The sequence below is a fragment of the Pinus tabuliformis genome, chromosome 4_2, assembly GCF_031772625.1.
Source record: "Pinus tabuliformis cultivar Carrire ecotype Pingquan chromosome 4_2, CPIR1, whole genome shotgun sequence".
Classification (NCBI taxonomy): Eukaryota; Viridiplantae; Streptophyta; class Pinopsida; order Pinales; family Pinaceae; genus Pinus; species Pinus tabuliformis.
This window is the reverse complement of record NC_142304.1, coordinates 689,322,012-689,336,018: the sequence shown is the minus strand read 5'-3', so window position 1 is coordinate 689,336,018 and position 14,007 is coordinate 689,322,012. Positions and strand designations below refer to the sequence as shown.

Sequence of the window (14,007 nt, the reverse complement as noted above, 5' to 3'; positions counted from 1 at the left end):
TAAGCGATGCGATATAGCGCGGATAGATCTGGACCATCGGATCTGCGTGCTTGATTGATGGTCCTCATTTAATCACGCATGACCTCCATCACGATTTCCATAAGGCCATGCCCGATTAACTCTCCCTGCCACCGCCAATTACGATATGCTGATCAGATCTGGACCGTTGATTGGCCAGATCCCATGGCTCCTGTGCGTCATTCTTTTGACCTCTGATAGGCTCTTTTTTCTCTTTTTCTTCATGTTTTTCTCTCCCGACAGTGTTTTTCGCCATTTTTAGAGGTTCATCCTTTGCGATAGTTTTTTTATTTTTGAAGACTTAAAGGGTTTTTTGGATCCATTTTGGATCACGCCTTCCCACTGAAAATCTTTTGGACCACCAAAAGTTGGTTTTAAAGCATTGATCAAGAGAGGATACAGCTTCCCCACTTGTCCAATCTCTATCCATCGTGCACTACTTGGTTTTTGAACCTTTAAGTCCGATTTTGAGGTACTCAACATCCCCTCTACGCGTAGTTCTCACCTTTCTATCCAGAACTGTGTCTTCCTGCAACTAATTGAGATATTCAGGCAACAAATCATCAATAGAAGGCAACTAACTTTGCTTTTCAGGATCTTCAATCAATGAAGGTTCAAATAGTCTCAAGTTTTTTGCATTAACGACTGAATAGATATGCATGTAAGCTCGCAAATCAAGGTGAAAAGGGTTTTCACCAATTTTGTCAAGCATCTTGAAAGGCCCATACCTTATTGGCTTTAGCTTCTTACCTTCAACTTGCATTCTGTCTTTGCTGATGTAGATCCAGACTTGATCACCAACTTGGAAGCTATGCTCCATTCGATGCTTGTCATGCCTTGCCTTGTACTTAGCCTGGTTTCTTTCCAGCTGTTCCTGAACTGCCTGGTGAATTTCTTGGATCTGTTCAATGAACTTAGTTGCTTTGTCCACATCACTGTGTCCATCAACTGTTATGTCTTTACCAAAGACAAAATCCAAGGGAGACTTTGGTGTAAAACCAAAACAAGTCTCAAAAGGAGATCTCTGAGTAGAAGAGTGTTTAGCACGATTGTAAGCATGTTGCACATAACATAAATGTTCATCCCAAATCTTGGGATGCTTGCTGCAATAGCCCCTGAGCAACTAGATCACTGTCCTGTTGACCATCTCTGTTTGGCCATCTATTTGTGGATGAAATGTTGTGCTCTTCTTCAATCTGGTGTCCATCAACTCCCATAGACTTGACCAAAACTTCCCAACAAATCGGGAATCTCGATCAGATACAATAGAAGTGGGTAACCCAAAATGAACCCATACATGCTGAAAGAAAAACTTCGTTGTTAGTTCAATTGTAACCTGCCTGTTACAAGGTATCAAAATACACATTTTGCTAAACCTATCCACAATAACATATAAATAATCATGACCTTTTCTAGATTTTGGCAATCCCCCAACAAAATCCATGGAAACACTTTCCCAAGGATGAGAAGGAACTGGAAGTGGAGTGTACAAGCCTAATTTTCTATTATTGGGCTTGCTTTTAGCACACATAGTACACCCTTTAATATATCTAGAAACTGTTTCATGCATTCTTGGCCAATAACAGAACCTTGGCAGCTATGCAATTGCTTTACTTACACCAAAATGACCTGATATAAGAGAAGTATGTGCTTCTCGGATTATGTTTACTCTTTTTGTTTGTGGAATGCATAATTTTCCCAAATGATACAAGAGTTGGTCCTTAACATAATAATCCAATTCTTCTACTTGCTTGCCATGACTTAAAGTTGCATATACATCTTTAAAATCTACATCTTTGGCATATTGTTCAATGTAGCTTTCATGCATTACTGAGTTATGCTTAAGTATAGTAGATGCATTTATGATTGGTCTTGATAGCATATCTACAACCTTATTGTGTATGCCTTTCTTATATCTGATGACAAGATGAAATTGTTGTAGAAAACCCATCCACCTATAATGTCTTGATTGCTGCAATTTAGTTTGTGAGTGCAAATATTGAAGTGGTTGATGATCTGTATGTATAATTGTTTCTTTGCCCAATAGGTAATGTTTCCACTTTTTCACACTCTGCACTAATGCATACAATTCTTTATCATATGTGGGATAATTAACTACTGCAGAATTAAATGTCTCAGAATGATAGCATATGGTTTTACCATGTTGCATCAACACTACTCCCATGGCATAGTCACTCACATCTGTTTCAATCTCAAATGGTCATTGAAGATTTGGCAGTGCTAGTACTGGTGCTGTACTAATTTTTTCTTTCAAGGTGTCGAAGGATTTCTGCTATTTACCTCCCCACTGAAACACCTTGTTTAATCCTGTTAAAGCATGTAAGAGAGCTTCAATCAAGGAAAAGTTAGTAATAAACTTTATCCAATATTGTGCTGCTCCTAGGAAACTCCTAACTTCTGTAGCAGATTTGGGTTTAGGCTAGTTCACAATGACTTCAACCTTAGAGGGATCTATCTTCAATTCACCACCCCCTACAATATGACCCAAATAATTTAAAGATGTTTTTCCAAATTCACATTTTGATAATTTCACATAGATATTTTCTCTTTTTAAAACATCTAGAGTCTTCTTTACATGCTTCAAATGTTCTTCCCATGTTTTACTGAAAACAATAATGTCATCTAAATATACAATTACAAAATCATCAATAAAAGGTCGGAGAACATCATTCATAACTCTCATGAAAGTGGCAAGAGCATTAGTTAAGCCAAAAGGCATAACCAACCATTCATACATCCCTTGCTTTGTTTTGAAAGCAGTCTTCCATGCATCTTGTTCTGCTACTCTGACCTCATGATAGCCACTACGCAAGTCTAACTTGGAAAAGTAAACTGCTTCTTTCAACTGATCTAATAGATCATCAATGTGAGGAAGAGGATAACGATTCTTGATCATTATTTTATTCGGTGCTTTGTAATCAATGCACATCCTCCATGAACCATCCTTCTTTCTCACCAGTATGATTGGAGATCCACATGGTGATGTGCTTGGTCTTATGAACCCTTTATTGAGTAGCTCCTGTACTTGCTTCTTGATCTCTACATTCTCTAAAGCAGATAACCTTTTATACTTGTGGCTGTGACTGTTGTTTCATCACCTGAGTCTGACCCCAAGTCTTTCTGAATAGCAGCAGCAGTCTTCTTCTTCTTACCACCGAACTTCTTGGGTTTCAGCTCCGGATGCAAAGACCAGTAGTGTTCATCATCGTGTCCATCCTTCTTACAGTGAGTGCATGAAGTTTTGTCTTTCTGTACAACGTTTGTCTTCCTCTCCTTCCATTTCTACTTCTTCTTTTCCTTGTTCTTGCTTGCAGAGGGTTTTGATGATCCCCTAATTTCTGCGTTCACATTCTTGCCTCTAGCCTCTAGATGTGTAGCCTGAACTGATACATCATCTAGGCTAGAGGGGTTAAACATGAGAATGGTGTGCTTCAAATAGCTATGCATACCACTTATATACTTCAACAAAGTTTCAGGTGAGTCTAGAGAAATGCCTAGAGTTAAAGCTCTTTTTCTAAATTCCTGGGTATAACTTTGTACACTTTGGCTCTTTAATTGGCGAAGAGTTTACCAACTTATCATTTTTTGCTGCATATAAACTAGTGGATAGAATTGTTTTTTAATGGCGGAAACAAATTCATTCCAGGTAGAAAGAATTTTACCATGCTTCCTCAAATCAGCTTGTGTCTTGCCTTCCCACCACATTAGTGCAGTTCCTCCAAGGCGAAGGCTAGCCAGCTGAATCTTTCTCCTTTCTGAATCAATGTTCTACACCCTGCAATATACATCAATCTGTCTAATCTAGTTATCTAGCTTTTCTGCATTTAATTCTCCATCATAGATTGGCAAATCAAACTTTACATCTAATTTAATCAAAGATGTTTTCTTCTTTTTCTTTTCAGGGCTAGGAGATGAGGATGATGGAGGTGATGGTGGAGGAGATGAGGGAGGAAGCTTTTCCCCTTTCCCTTTGCCCTCTGGAGGGGAATCTAGAGAAGGTTCTTCTACTCCTTTGTCTTGTTTGGGTGTTGAAGTGCTTTCACCTCGACCCTTCTTAAATTCTCGATACATCTCTTCCACCATGGCTTGCATGACCATGAAACTGTCCATGAACTGAGATTCTAATTCCAATGGGACTTCTCTGGCCATTCTCCTTTGAGAGTAGACTCTTCCAATTTTTGGATTAGCCTCAACAAGTTCTCCTTCTCCTAGTTTGAGCTTTGATCTAGTTAGCATTCAAGAATCCAACACAAGCTTGTCTAACCTTAGCAAACCTAGTTCTCTGATACCACCTGATTTGAAAATGAGATCTTAGACTAATATTAAGGTATTGCAGACTCATGTGTAGGATTTGCCTATATTACTTAGTGCAACGGATCGGAAAGATTGTGAATAATATAGACAATGAAGTAGTTAGAAAAACATAATAGATACACGCATAACACAACAAATAATCAATGAGTTCACCCAAAACTCTTGGGCTATGTCTCTATTATGTCTTCAAGAGTAGAGTTTTTACAAATGTGAGCTCAAATTGAGTCTCCACACAACATGAATGAAACAATAGGGCTTTAATTGGATCCCCCAAGTCTTTTTGAGTACACAGACTCTCCCTCTTACTCTCTCTCTCTGTCTCAACATTGCCTGCTCCTGTCTCTGTCATTCAGTGGCTTTTAAGCCAATCGGCATTTGTCTGTTCGTTTTCCCCTTCGGTCTCTCTGGCTCCCGGCCTCTGTCCACTCAAATCCCCTCTGAGCATTAAACAATCATTGTTAAATGTCTTCAAGGGTGGTGGCCACTGTCTTATAATGGAAGGGACCATCGGCGCATTCGAAATCCCCAAAATAGTCGTTCTCTGTTTACACAGAGAAATACATAGCAACACTGTAAAAATACACCAAAACACCTTTTTCTGGACTCGAAATATTATTAACTTTTCCCTAAAATCCATCGGGTCCGCCTTTGTATCTCTATTGCAAGTTGCTCGGTCGCGGGTTCCTTTCTATTTGGGTTTATTATGAAAAATCCCAAATACAAAGAAAATCCTAACAAAATGGATTCATTCCGGACTTCAAATATTTTAATATCGCATTCATAACCCTTTCAGGTCTAGCCATATCACAAGTCGCATATTTCTTCTGGCTTCCGATTTCCAATTGCGCCGATCGGCCTTATCGGCTATCGGCGGATCGCATGGTCGCTGGCCTCTTGGCATCACCCCTTTATACAGTTGCAATGCGATATTGCGATATCGCAATCGCATATTGCTAATCCCTTGGGTCGCGGTTAAGTCCCTTTGTACATGCATATAAGCGATGCGATATAGCGTGAATAGATCTGAACTGTCGGATCTGTGCGCTTGATCGACGGTCCTCGTCTAATCGCGCTTGACCACCATCGCGATTTCCATATGGCCGCACCCAATTAACTCTATCTGCCACCGCCAATTGCGATATGCCAATAAGATCTGAACCATTGATCAGCCAGATCCGACGGCTCCTATGCACCTCCGATAGGATTTGTTTTCTCTTTTTCTTCATGTTTTTCTCTTTCGACAGTGTTTTCCACCATTTTTAAAGGTTCATATTTTGCGATAGTTTTTTTATTTTTGAAGACTTAGAGGATTTTTTGGATCCATTTTGGATCACGCCTTCTCACTGAAAAACTTTTGGACCACCAAAAGTTGGTTTTAAACATCGATCAAGTGAGGATACAGCTTCCCCACTTGTCCAATCTCTAATCACCATGCACTGCTTGGTTTTGAACCTTTAAGTCCGATTTTGAAGTACTCAACATCCCCTCTACACGTAGTTCTCACCTTTCTATCCAGAACTGTGTCTTCCTGCAACTCATTGAGATATTTAGGCAACAGATCATTAATAGAAGGCAACTAACTTTTCTCTTCAGGATATTCAATCAATGAAGGTTCAAACAGTCTCAGGTTTTCTGCATTAACAACTGAATAGATATGCATGTAAGCTAGGAAATCAAGGCGAAAAGCATTTTCACCAATTTTCTCAAGTATCTTGAAAGTCCCATACCTTATTGGCTTCAACGTCTTACGTTCACCTTGCATTCTGTCTTTGTTGATGTACAGCCAGACTTGATCACCAACTTGGAAGCTATGCTCCATTAGATGCTTGTCATGCCTTGCCTTGTACATGGCCTGGCTTCTTTCCAGTTGTTTCTGCATTGCCTGGTGAATTTCGTGGATCTGTTCAATGAACTTGGTTGCTTTGTCCACATCACTGTGTCCATCAACTGCTATGTCTTTACCAAAGACAAAATCCAAGGGAGACTTTAGTGTAAAACCAAAACAAGTCTCAAAAGGAGATCTTTAAGTAGAAGAGTGTTTAGCACGGTTGTAAGCATGTTGCATATAACATAAATGTTCATCCAAAAGCTTGGGATGTTTGCTGCAATAGCTCCTGAGCAACTGAATCACTGTCCTGTGGACCACCTCTGTTTGGCCATCTTCTTGTGGATGAAATGTTGTGCTCTTCTTCAATCTGGTGTCCATCAACTCCCATAGATTTGACTAAAACTTCCCAACAAATTGGGAATCTCGATCAGATACAATAGAAGTGGGTAACCCAAAATGAACCCATACATGCTAAAGGAACAAATTCGTTGTTTGTCCAGATGTAACCTGCTTGTTACAAGGTATCAAAATACACATTTTGCTGAATCTATCCACAATAACATATAAATAATCATGACCTTTTCTATATTTTGGCAATCCCCCAACAAATTCCATGGAAACACTTTCCCAAGGACGAGAAGGAACTAGAAGTGGAGTGTACAAGCCTAATTTTCTATTACTGGGCTTGCTTTTAGCACACATAGTACACCCTTTAATATATCTAGAAATTGTTTCATGCATTCTTGGCCAATAACAGAACCTTTGCAGCTGTGCAATTGTTTTACTTACACCAAATGCCCTGATATAAGAGAAGTATGTGCTTCCTGGATTATGTTAACTCTTTTTGTTGGTGGAATGCATAACTTTCCCAAATGATACAAGAGTTGGTCCTTAACATAATAATCCAATTCTTCTACTTATTTTCCATGCCTTAAAGTTGCATATACATCTTTAAAATCTACATCTTGAGCATATTGTTCAATGTAGCTTTCATGCATTACTGAGTTTTGCTTTAGTAGATGCATTTATGATTGGTCTTGATAGCATATCTACAACCTTATTGTGTATGCCTTTCTTATATTTGATGACAAGATGAAATTGCTGTAGAAAACCCATCCACCTATAATGTCTTGATTGCTGCAATTTAGTTTGTGAGTGAAAATATTGAAGTGGTTGATGATCTGTATGTATAATTGTTTATTTGCCCAATAGGTAATGTTTCCCCTTTTTCACACTCTGCACTAATACATACAATTCTTTATCATATGTGGGATAATTAACTACTGCAGAATTAAATGTCTCAGAATGATAGCATATGGGTTTAACATGTTGCATCAACACTGCTCCCATGGCATGGTCACTGGCATCTGTTTCATTCTCAAATGGTCGTTGAAGATTTGGTAGTGCTAGTATTGGTGTTGTACTAATTTTTCCTTTCAAGATGTCCAAGGCTTTTTGTTGTTTGCCTCCCCACTGAAACACCGTATTCAATTCTGTTAAAGCATGTAAGGGAGCTGCAATCAAGGAAAAGTTAGCAATAAACTTTCTCCAATATTGTGCTGCTCCTAGGAAACTCCTAACTTCTATAGCAGATTTGGGTTTAGGCCAGTTCACAATGACTTCAACCTTAGAGAGATCTATCTTCAATTCACCACCCCTACAATATGACCCAAATAATTTAAAGATGTTTTGCCAAATTCACATTTTGATAATTTCACATAGAGATTTTCTCTTCTCAAAACATCTAGAGTCTTCTTTACATGCTTCAAATGTTCTTCCCATGTTTTACTGAAAACAATAATGTCATCTAAATATACAATTACAAAATCATCAATAAAAGGTCGGAGTACATCATTTATAACTCGCATGAAAGTGGCAGGAGCATTAGTTAATCCAAAAAGGCATAACCAGCCATTCATACAACCCTTGCTTTGTTTTGAAAGCAGTCTTCCATGCATCTTGTTCTACTACTCTCACTTGATGATAGCCACTACGCAAGTCTAACTTGGAAAAGTAAACTGCTTCTTATAACTGATCTAATAGATCATCAGTGCGAGGAAGAGGATAACGATTATTGATTGTTATTTTATTCAGTGCTCTGTAATCAATGCACATCTTCCACGAACCATCCTTCTTTCTCACCAGTATGATTGGAGATCCACATGGTGATGTGCTTGGCCTTATGAACCCTTTATCGAGTAGTTCTTGTACCTTCTTCTTGATCTCTGCATTTTCTAAAGCAGATAACCTTTTATACCTGTGGCTGGGCTATTGTTTCATCACCTGAGTCTGACCCCAAGTCTTTCTGAATAGCAGCAGTAGTCTTCTTCTTCTTACCACCAAACTTCTTGGGTTTCAGCTCTGGATGCAAAGACTAGCAGTGTTCATCATCGTGTCCATCCTTCTTACAGTGAGTGCATGAAGGTTTGTCTTTCTGTACAACGTTTGTCTTCCTCTCCTTCCATTTTTACTTCTTCTTTTCCTTGTTACTGCTTGCAGAGGGTTTTGATGATCCCCCAATCTTTGGGTTCACATTCTTGCCTCTAGCCCCTAGATGTGTAGCTTGAACTGATACATCATCTAGGCTAGTGGGGTTAAACATGAGAATGGTGTGCTTCAAATAGCTATGCAGACCACCTATATACTTCAACAAAGTTTCAGGTGAGTCTAGAGAAATGCCTAGAGTTAAAGCTCTTTTTCTAAATTGCTGGGTATAACTTTGTACACTATGGCCCTTTAATTGGCGAAGAGTTTGCCAACTCATCATTGCTTGCTGCATATAAGCTAGTGGATAGATTTTTTTTTTAATGGCAGAAAAAATTCATTCCAAGTAGAAAGAATTTTACCATGCTTCTTCAAATCAGCTTGTGTCTTGCCTTCTCACCACACTAGTGCAGTTCCTCCAAGGCGAAGGCTAGCCAACTGAATATTTCTCCTTTCTGAATCAATGTTCTGCACCCTGCAATATACAACAATCTGTCTAATCCAGTTATCTATCTTTTCTGCATTTAATTCTCTATCATAGATTGGCAAATCAAACTTTACATCTAATTTAATCAAAGATGTTTTCTTCTTTTTCTTTTCAGGGCTAGGAGATGAGGATGATGGAGGTGATGGTAGAGGAGATGAGGGAGGAAGCTTTTCCCCTTTCCCTTTACCCTCTGGAGGGGCATCTAGAGAAGGTTCTTCTGCTCCTTTGTCTTGTTTGGGTGTTGAAGTGCTTTCACCTCGACCCTTCTTAAATTCTCGATACATCTCTTCCACCATGGCTCGCATGGCCATGAAACTGTCCATGAACTGAGATTCTAATTCCAATGGGACTTCTCCGACCATTCTCCTCTGAGAGTAGACTCTTCCAATCTCTGGATTAGCCTCAACAAGTTCTCCTTCTCCTAGTTTGAGCTTTGACCTAGTTAGCATTCAAGAATCAAACACAAGCTTGTCTAACCTTAGCAAACCTAGTGCTCTGATACCACTTGGTCTGAAAATGAGATCTTAGACTAATATTAAGGTATTACAGACTCATGTACAGGATTTGCCTATATTACTTAGTGGAACGGATCGAAAAGATTGCGAATAATATAGGCAATGAAGAAGTTAGAAAAATATAACAGATACACGCATAACACAACAAATAATTAAGGAGTTCACCCAAAACTCTTGGGCTACGTCTCCTGGTCCAGCTTTTAATGGTGATCTCTCTATTATGTCTTCAAGAGCAGAGTTTTTACAAATGTGAGCTCAAATTGAGTCTCCACACAATAGGAATGAAACAATAGGGCTTTACTTGGATCCCCCAAATCTTTTTGAGTACACAAACTCACCCTCTCGCTCTTTGTCTCTGTCTTCTCTCTGTCTCAGCACTGTCTGCTCCTATCTCTATCATTCAGTGGCTTTTAAGCCAATCGGCATTTGTCTGTTTGTTTTCCCCTTCGGGCTCTCTGACTCCCGGCCTCTGTTCGCTCAAATCCCTTCTAAGTGTTAAAAAATCATTGTTAAATGTCTTTAGGGATGGTGGCCACCTGTCTTGTAACGGAAGGGACCATCAACGCATTCGAAATCCCCAAATAATCATTCTCTGTTTATACAGAGAAATACACAGCAACACTGTAAAAATCTGCCAATGCCTTTTTCCGGACTCGAAATATTATTAACTTTACCCTAAAATCCATCGGGTCCGGCTTGTATCACTATTGCAAGTTGCTCGGTCGCGGGTTCCTTTGTATTTGGGTTTATTATGAAAAATCCCAAATACAAAGAAAATCCTGACAAAATGGCTTCATTTCGGATTTCAAATATTTAAATATCGCATTCATAACCCTTTCGGGTCTGGCCATATCACAAGTCGCATATTTCTTTTGGCTTCCGATCGCCGATTGCGCCGATCGGCCTTATCGGTTATCGATGCATCGCATGGTCGCTGGCCTCTTGGCATCACCCCTTTATACAGTTACGATGCGATATTGCGATATCGCAATCGCATATCGCTAATCCCTCGGGCCGTGGTTAAGTCCCTTTGTACATGCATATAAGCGATGCGATATAGCGCGGATAGATCTAGACCGTAGGATCTGCACGCTTGATCGACGGTCCTCGTCTAATCATGCTTGACCACCATCACGATTTCCATGAGGTCGTGCCCGATTAACTCCCCCTGCCATCGCCAATTGCGATACACCGATCAGATCTAGACCGTTGATTGGCCAGATCCGACGGCTTCTGTGCATCGTTCTTTTGACCCCTGATAAGATCTGTTTTCTCTTTTTCTTCATGTTTTTCTCTCCCGACATTGTTTTCCGCCATTTTTAAAGGTTCATCTTTTGCAATAGTTTCTGATTTTTGAAAACTTTGAGGGTTTTTGGAATTCGTTTTGAATCACTTGGAAATCTATAAAGATCGTATAATAAATTTTCAAACCTTACCATTACTTACTTTAAGTAGGCGATGATTCTCATGTTTCCATAATAACAGGATTCCCAATAACAAAACACTCTCCAGATTACTCTTCCCATTAAATTTTTACCAATCAAAATAATGGGGATTTCCAATAACAAAACACTCTTCAAACTTTTACCATTAAATTTTTCCCAATCATCAAACTCTGTCCATGTTAGCGCACTCCAAGACTTTCCCATAATGGGGATTCCCAATAACAAAACACCCTTCAAATTACTTTTACCATTAAATTTTTTCCAATGATCAAACTCTGTCCATGTCAGGTCACTCCAAGACTTTCTCACATGTAAACTTATATTTTATAATGTTCTACCAGTTCAATTTACAAACATAGAATTATATGGCAGATTCTGGACTGATCTCAAAATTAAATTTTCGTTAATAAGTAACATATAACATGGAAATTATAAAGAACACTAAGTTCTTTCAAAGCGTACCCTTCATCTCGCTCGCACCGTTGAAAAAAACAAAACTAGAGAAGCACAACCTAAATAGAGAAATAAGAAACTAATCTGCAAACTCAGTTTTCTGCTAATTTGAAGGAAACCTGTTATGAAAACGAAGGAAGATTTAATGGTGAGTTAATTGATGGCTTGCTATGAAAAAATAGAGCGTCCATAATTTAAGAGTTTAAAATCTCGGCCAGTGGTATTAAGAATTAGTTTGTGAATGATATTTTCTTTGGATTATCAGGTGAGCAAAACAGCAAAAAGACATTTGGGCTGTAAAGTAATTGTAACTCGGTGAACTTATTCCAGAAGTGCGAAATACGAGATATCAAGCCATGATGTTACGTGATAGTCCTCGCTTATATTCATAACAAAAACAACAGGGCAAATTCCTCTCACAGAAATCCAAGTTTCATGGCAAATTAAAAATCAAATCTACAAGTATGTACCCTTCAGCGAATGTACAATACCGCTTTATCATATAATGCTCTGAATTTGGATACAGGTCCCAACTTTCATTAATCAAATGAGATGCCGCACCCATTAAAAGCAAGGATGAAGAGTCTTAGAAGACCGTTGATGTTGACGCTGTGCTGCAGAGACCGCAGCGTCCCAGGATTGATCAGTTACTTCACCTGTCGGCTGCAAAACTCCTGGATAGAGGAGCCATTCTTAATGTCTGACGTTGGAAATTCACTTCGGGAAGATCTCACAACAATCCACTGACCATCGGGGCTTGTGTTCCAATTAGACATGTCTGCAACATCTTTAAATTTACAAGCTGCGGCCAGTGCCATAACTCTGTCCCTAGGAGAAGGCCTTGGGCATTGTTCAACTGATTTATTCACTTTCGTGTTGCATTCTCCTGTTGGGCTCGGGATGCTGAGTGACAGAGTGGGAGTAGTCTCAGAAGAATTGGAGTCCCATACTTTATTCCTAAAATCCAAATGACTACTTGGGGATCCCGAACCAATAATGCCCTTCTCTGCTTCCTTGGCAGAGCAATCCTCATTCAGAAAAGGATGGGTCAGCAGCTCTGCACTGGTCCACCTCTTCATGTGATCTTTCCGAAAGCACTTTTCTAAGAAATCCCGCATCTGAAGTGACAGCCACGCAGGCAACTCAGGCAGCTCCTCCGTGCATCCAAGCCGATACATTGCGGCGAGGGGACTCGAAACGTGGCTCCATGGAGGCCTGCCAGTGGCCATCTCCAGGACAGTGCAGGCGAGAGACCAAATATCAGAAGCAGGCCCCTGCTCCACCTGGTTCACCACCTCTGGTGCCATCCACAGAGGGGTTCCTCTCAATTGCAGCGCCTCCTGGCCCTTCTCCTCGTCATCAATCCTCTTGGCAGAGCCAAAGTCAGCAAGCTTCACACCATTGGCATTCACAAGAACATTCTTCCCCTTGATATCGCAGTGCACAATCCCCTGCCTGTGGAGGTAGTCGATTCCACGTAGGATGTCGCGTGTGTATGATCTGATCACTGATTCCTGCAGCTTCCCTCCAAACCTACTCAGCAGATCCACCAAGCTGCCACCTGGCATGTACTCTAGGAACAAATTGTGTAACCTTGCACCGTTCTCAAAGCTGTAATTACGCCCCAGGCAGCGAACGATGTATGGAGAATGCAGGCACCGCAAAATCTGGTACTCATTTTCCAAAGCGACACAAGAACCGGCAGCGGATTTGATTGCGAAGAGTTGGCCGTTGGACCTGCTCATGGCGAGGCTGACTGTTCCATAAGCTCCGGCCCCCAGAATGCCACCCCTCACCCAACACTCTTCTTTGGCTCTTCCCATCTCTAGCTCGATTCCCATTCCCTCCCACAGAAGAATGTATATTCTTTGAATTGTCCACACAGACTGGATATTGGTTGTGGTGTTCTGCGGTTAGTGGGAACAGGGCGAGTGAAGAAAGCCAGTGACACGTTGGAATCGATTTCTTTAAAAGCTACCCATAGTCGCTAACGATGCTTTGCTTTCGGCGGTTCTGAGCCGGCGAGTGAGCCTCCGCCGACCGGTGCTTCTTCTTCTTTCTTGGCCGCCCAAGACACTCCTGGTATTGATTATCGAATATTCTCGCCACGGAGCTGCAACGTTGCGTAGAGTCAAAAATAAAAATACGTGAGTGCCATGGGACAGAAGGGGAAACCATAAATAATACACTCAAATGTGAGCGGCTGCCAAATGATTTGCTGGATAAAAGATTATTATAAAGGCTTTTAACATGAACAATGTTAAATTTAGCTTTTTAAAAATAACTCAACTTGCGATGAATTTAGTTAACTCGAGAGATTATTCTTTAACACTTTTCCTTAACCTGAGCTAATAATACTTCTCGTCGCTTAATCTGATCTAAATATCAACCAGATTTATAATACTAATCAAAAACTTGTTTTACTTCCGGTGCAAATTGTCG

The 14,007-nt window shown here is 40.2% G+C and overlaps 1 protein-coding gene across 1 annotated transcript; it reads right to left on the bottom strand.

Annotated features, from left to right (window-relative positions):
* Positions 1–12,212: 12,212 nt before the first annotated feature.
* On the bottom strand, positions 12,213–13,406 carry LOC149171333 (mitogen-activated protein kinase kinase kinase 20-like). Its single transcript, XM_089425929.1, has one exon. It carries the CDS (start codon positions 13,404–13,406, stop codon positions 12,213–12,215), a length of 1,194 nt encoding a protein of 397 aa, XP_089282055.1.
* Positions 13,407–14,007: the final 601 nt, after the last annotated feature.

What these genes read in the sequence shown, in the direction of transcription:
- LOC149171333 (XM_089425929.1), bottom strand. Translation starts at nt 13,406, where the DNA reads ATGGGAATCGAGCTAGAGATGGGAAGAGCCAAAGAAGAGTGTTGGGTG.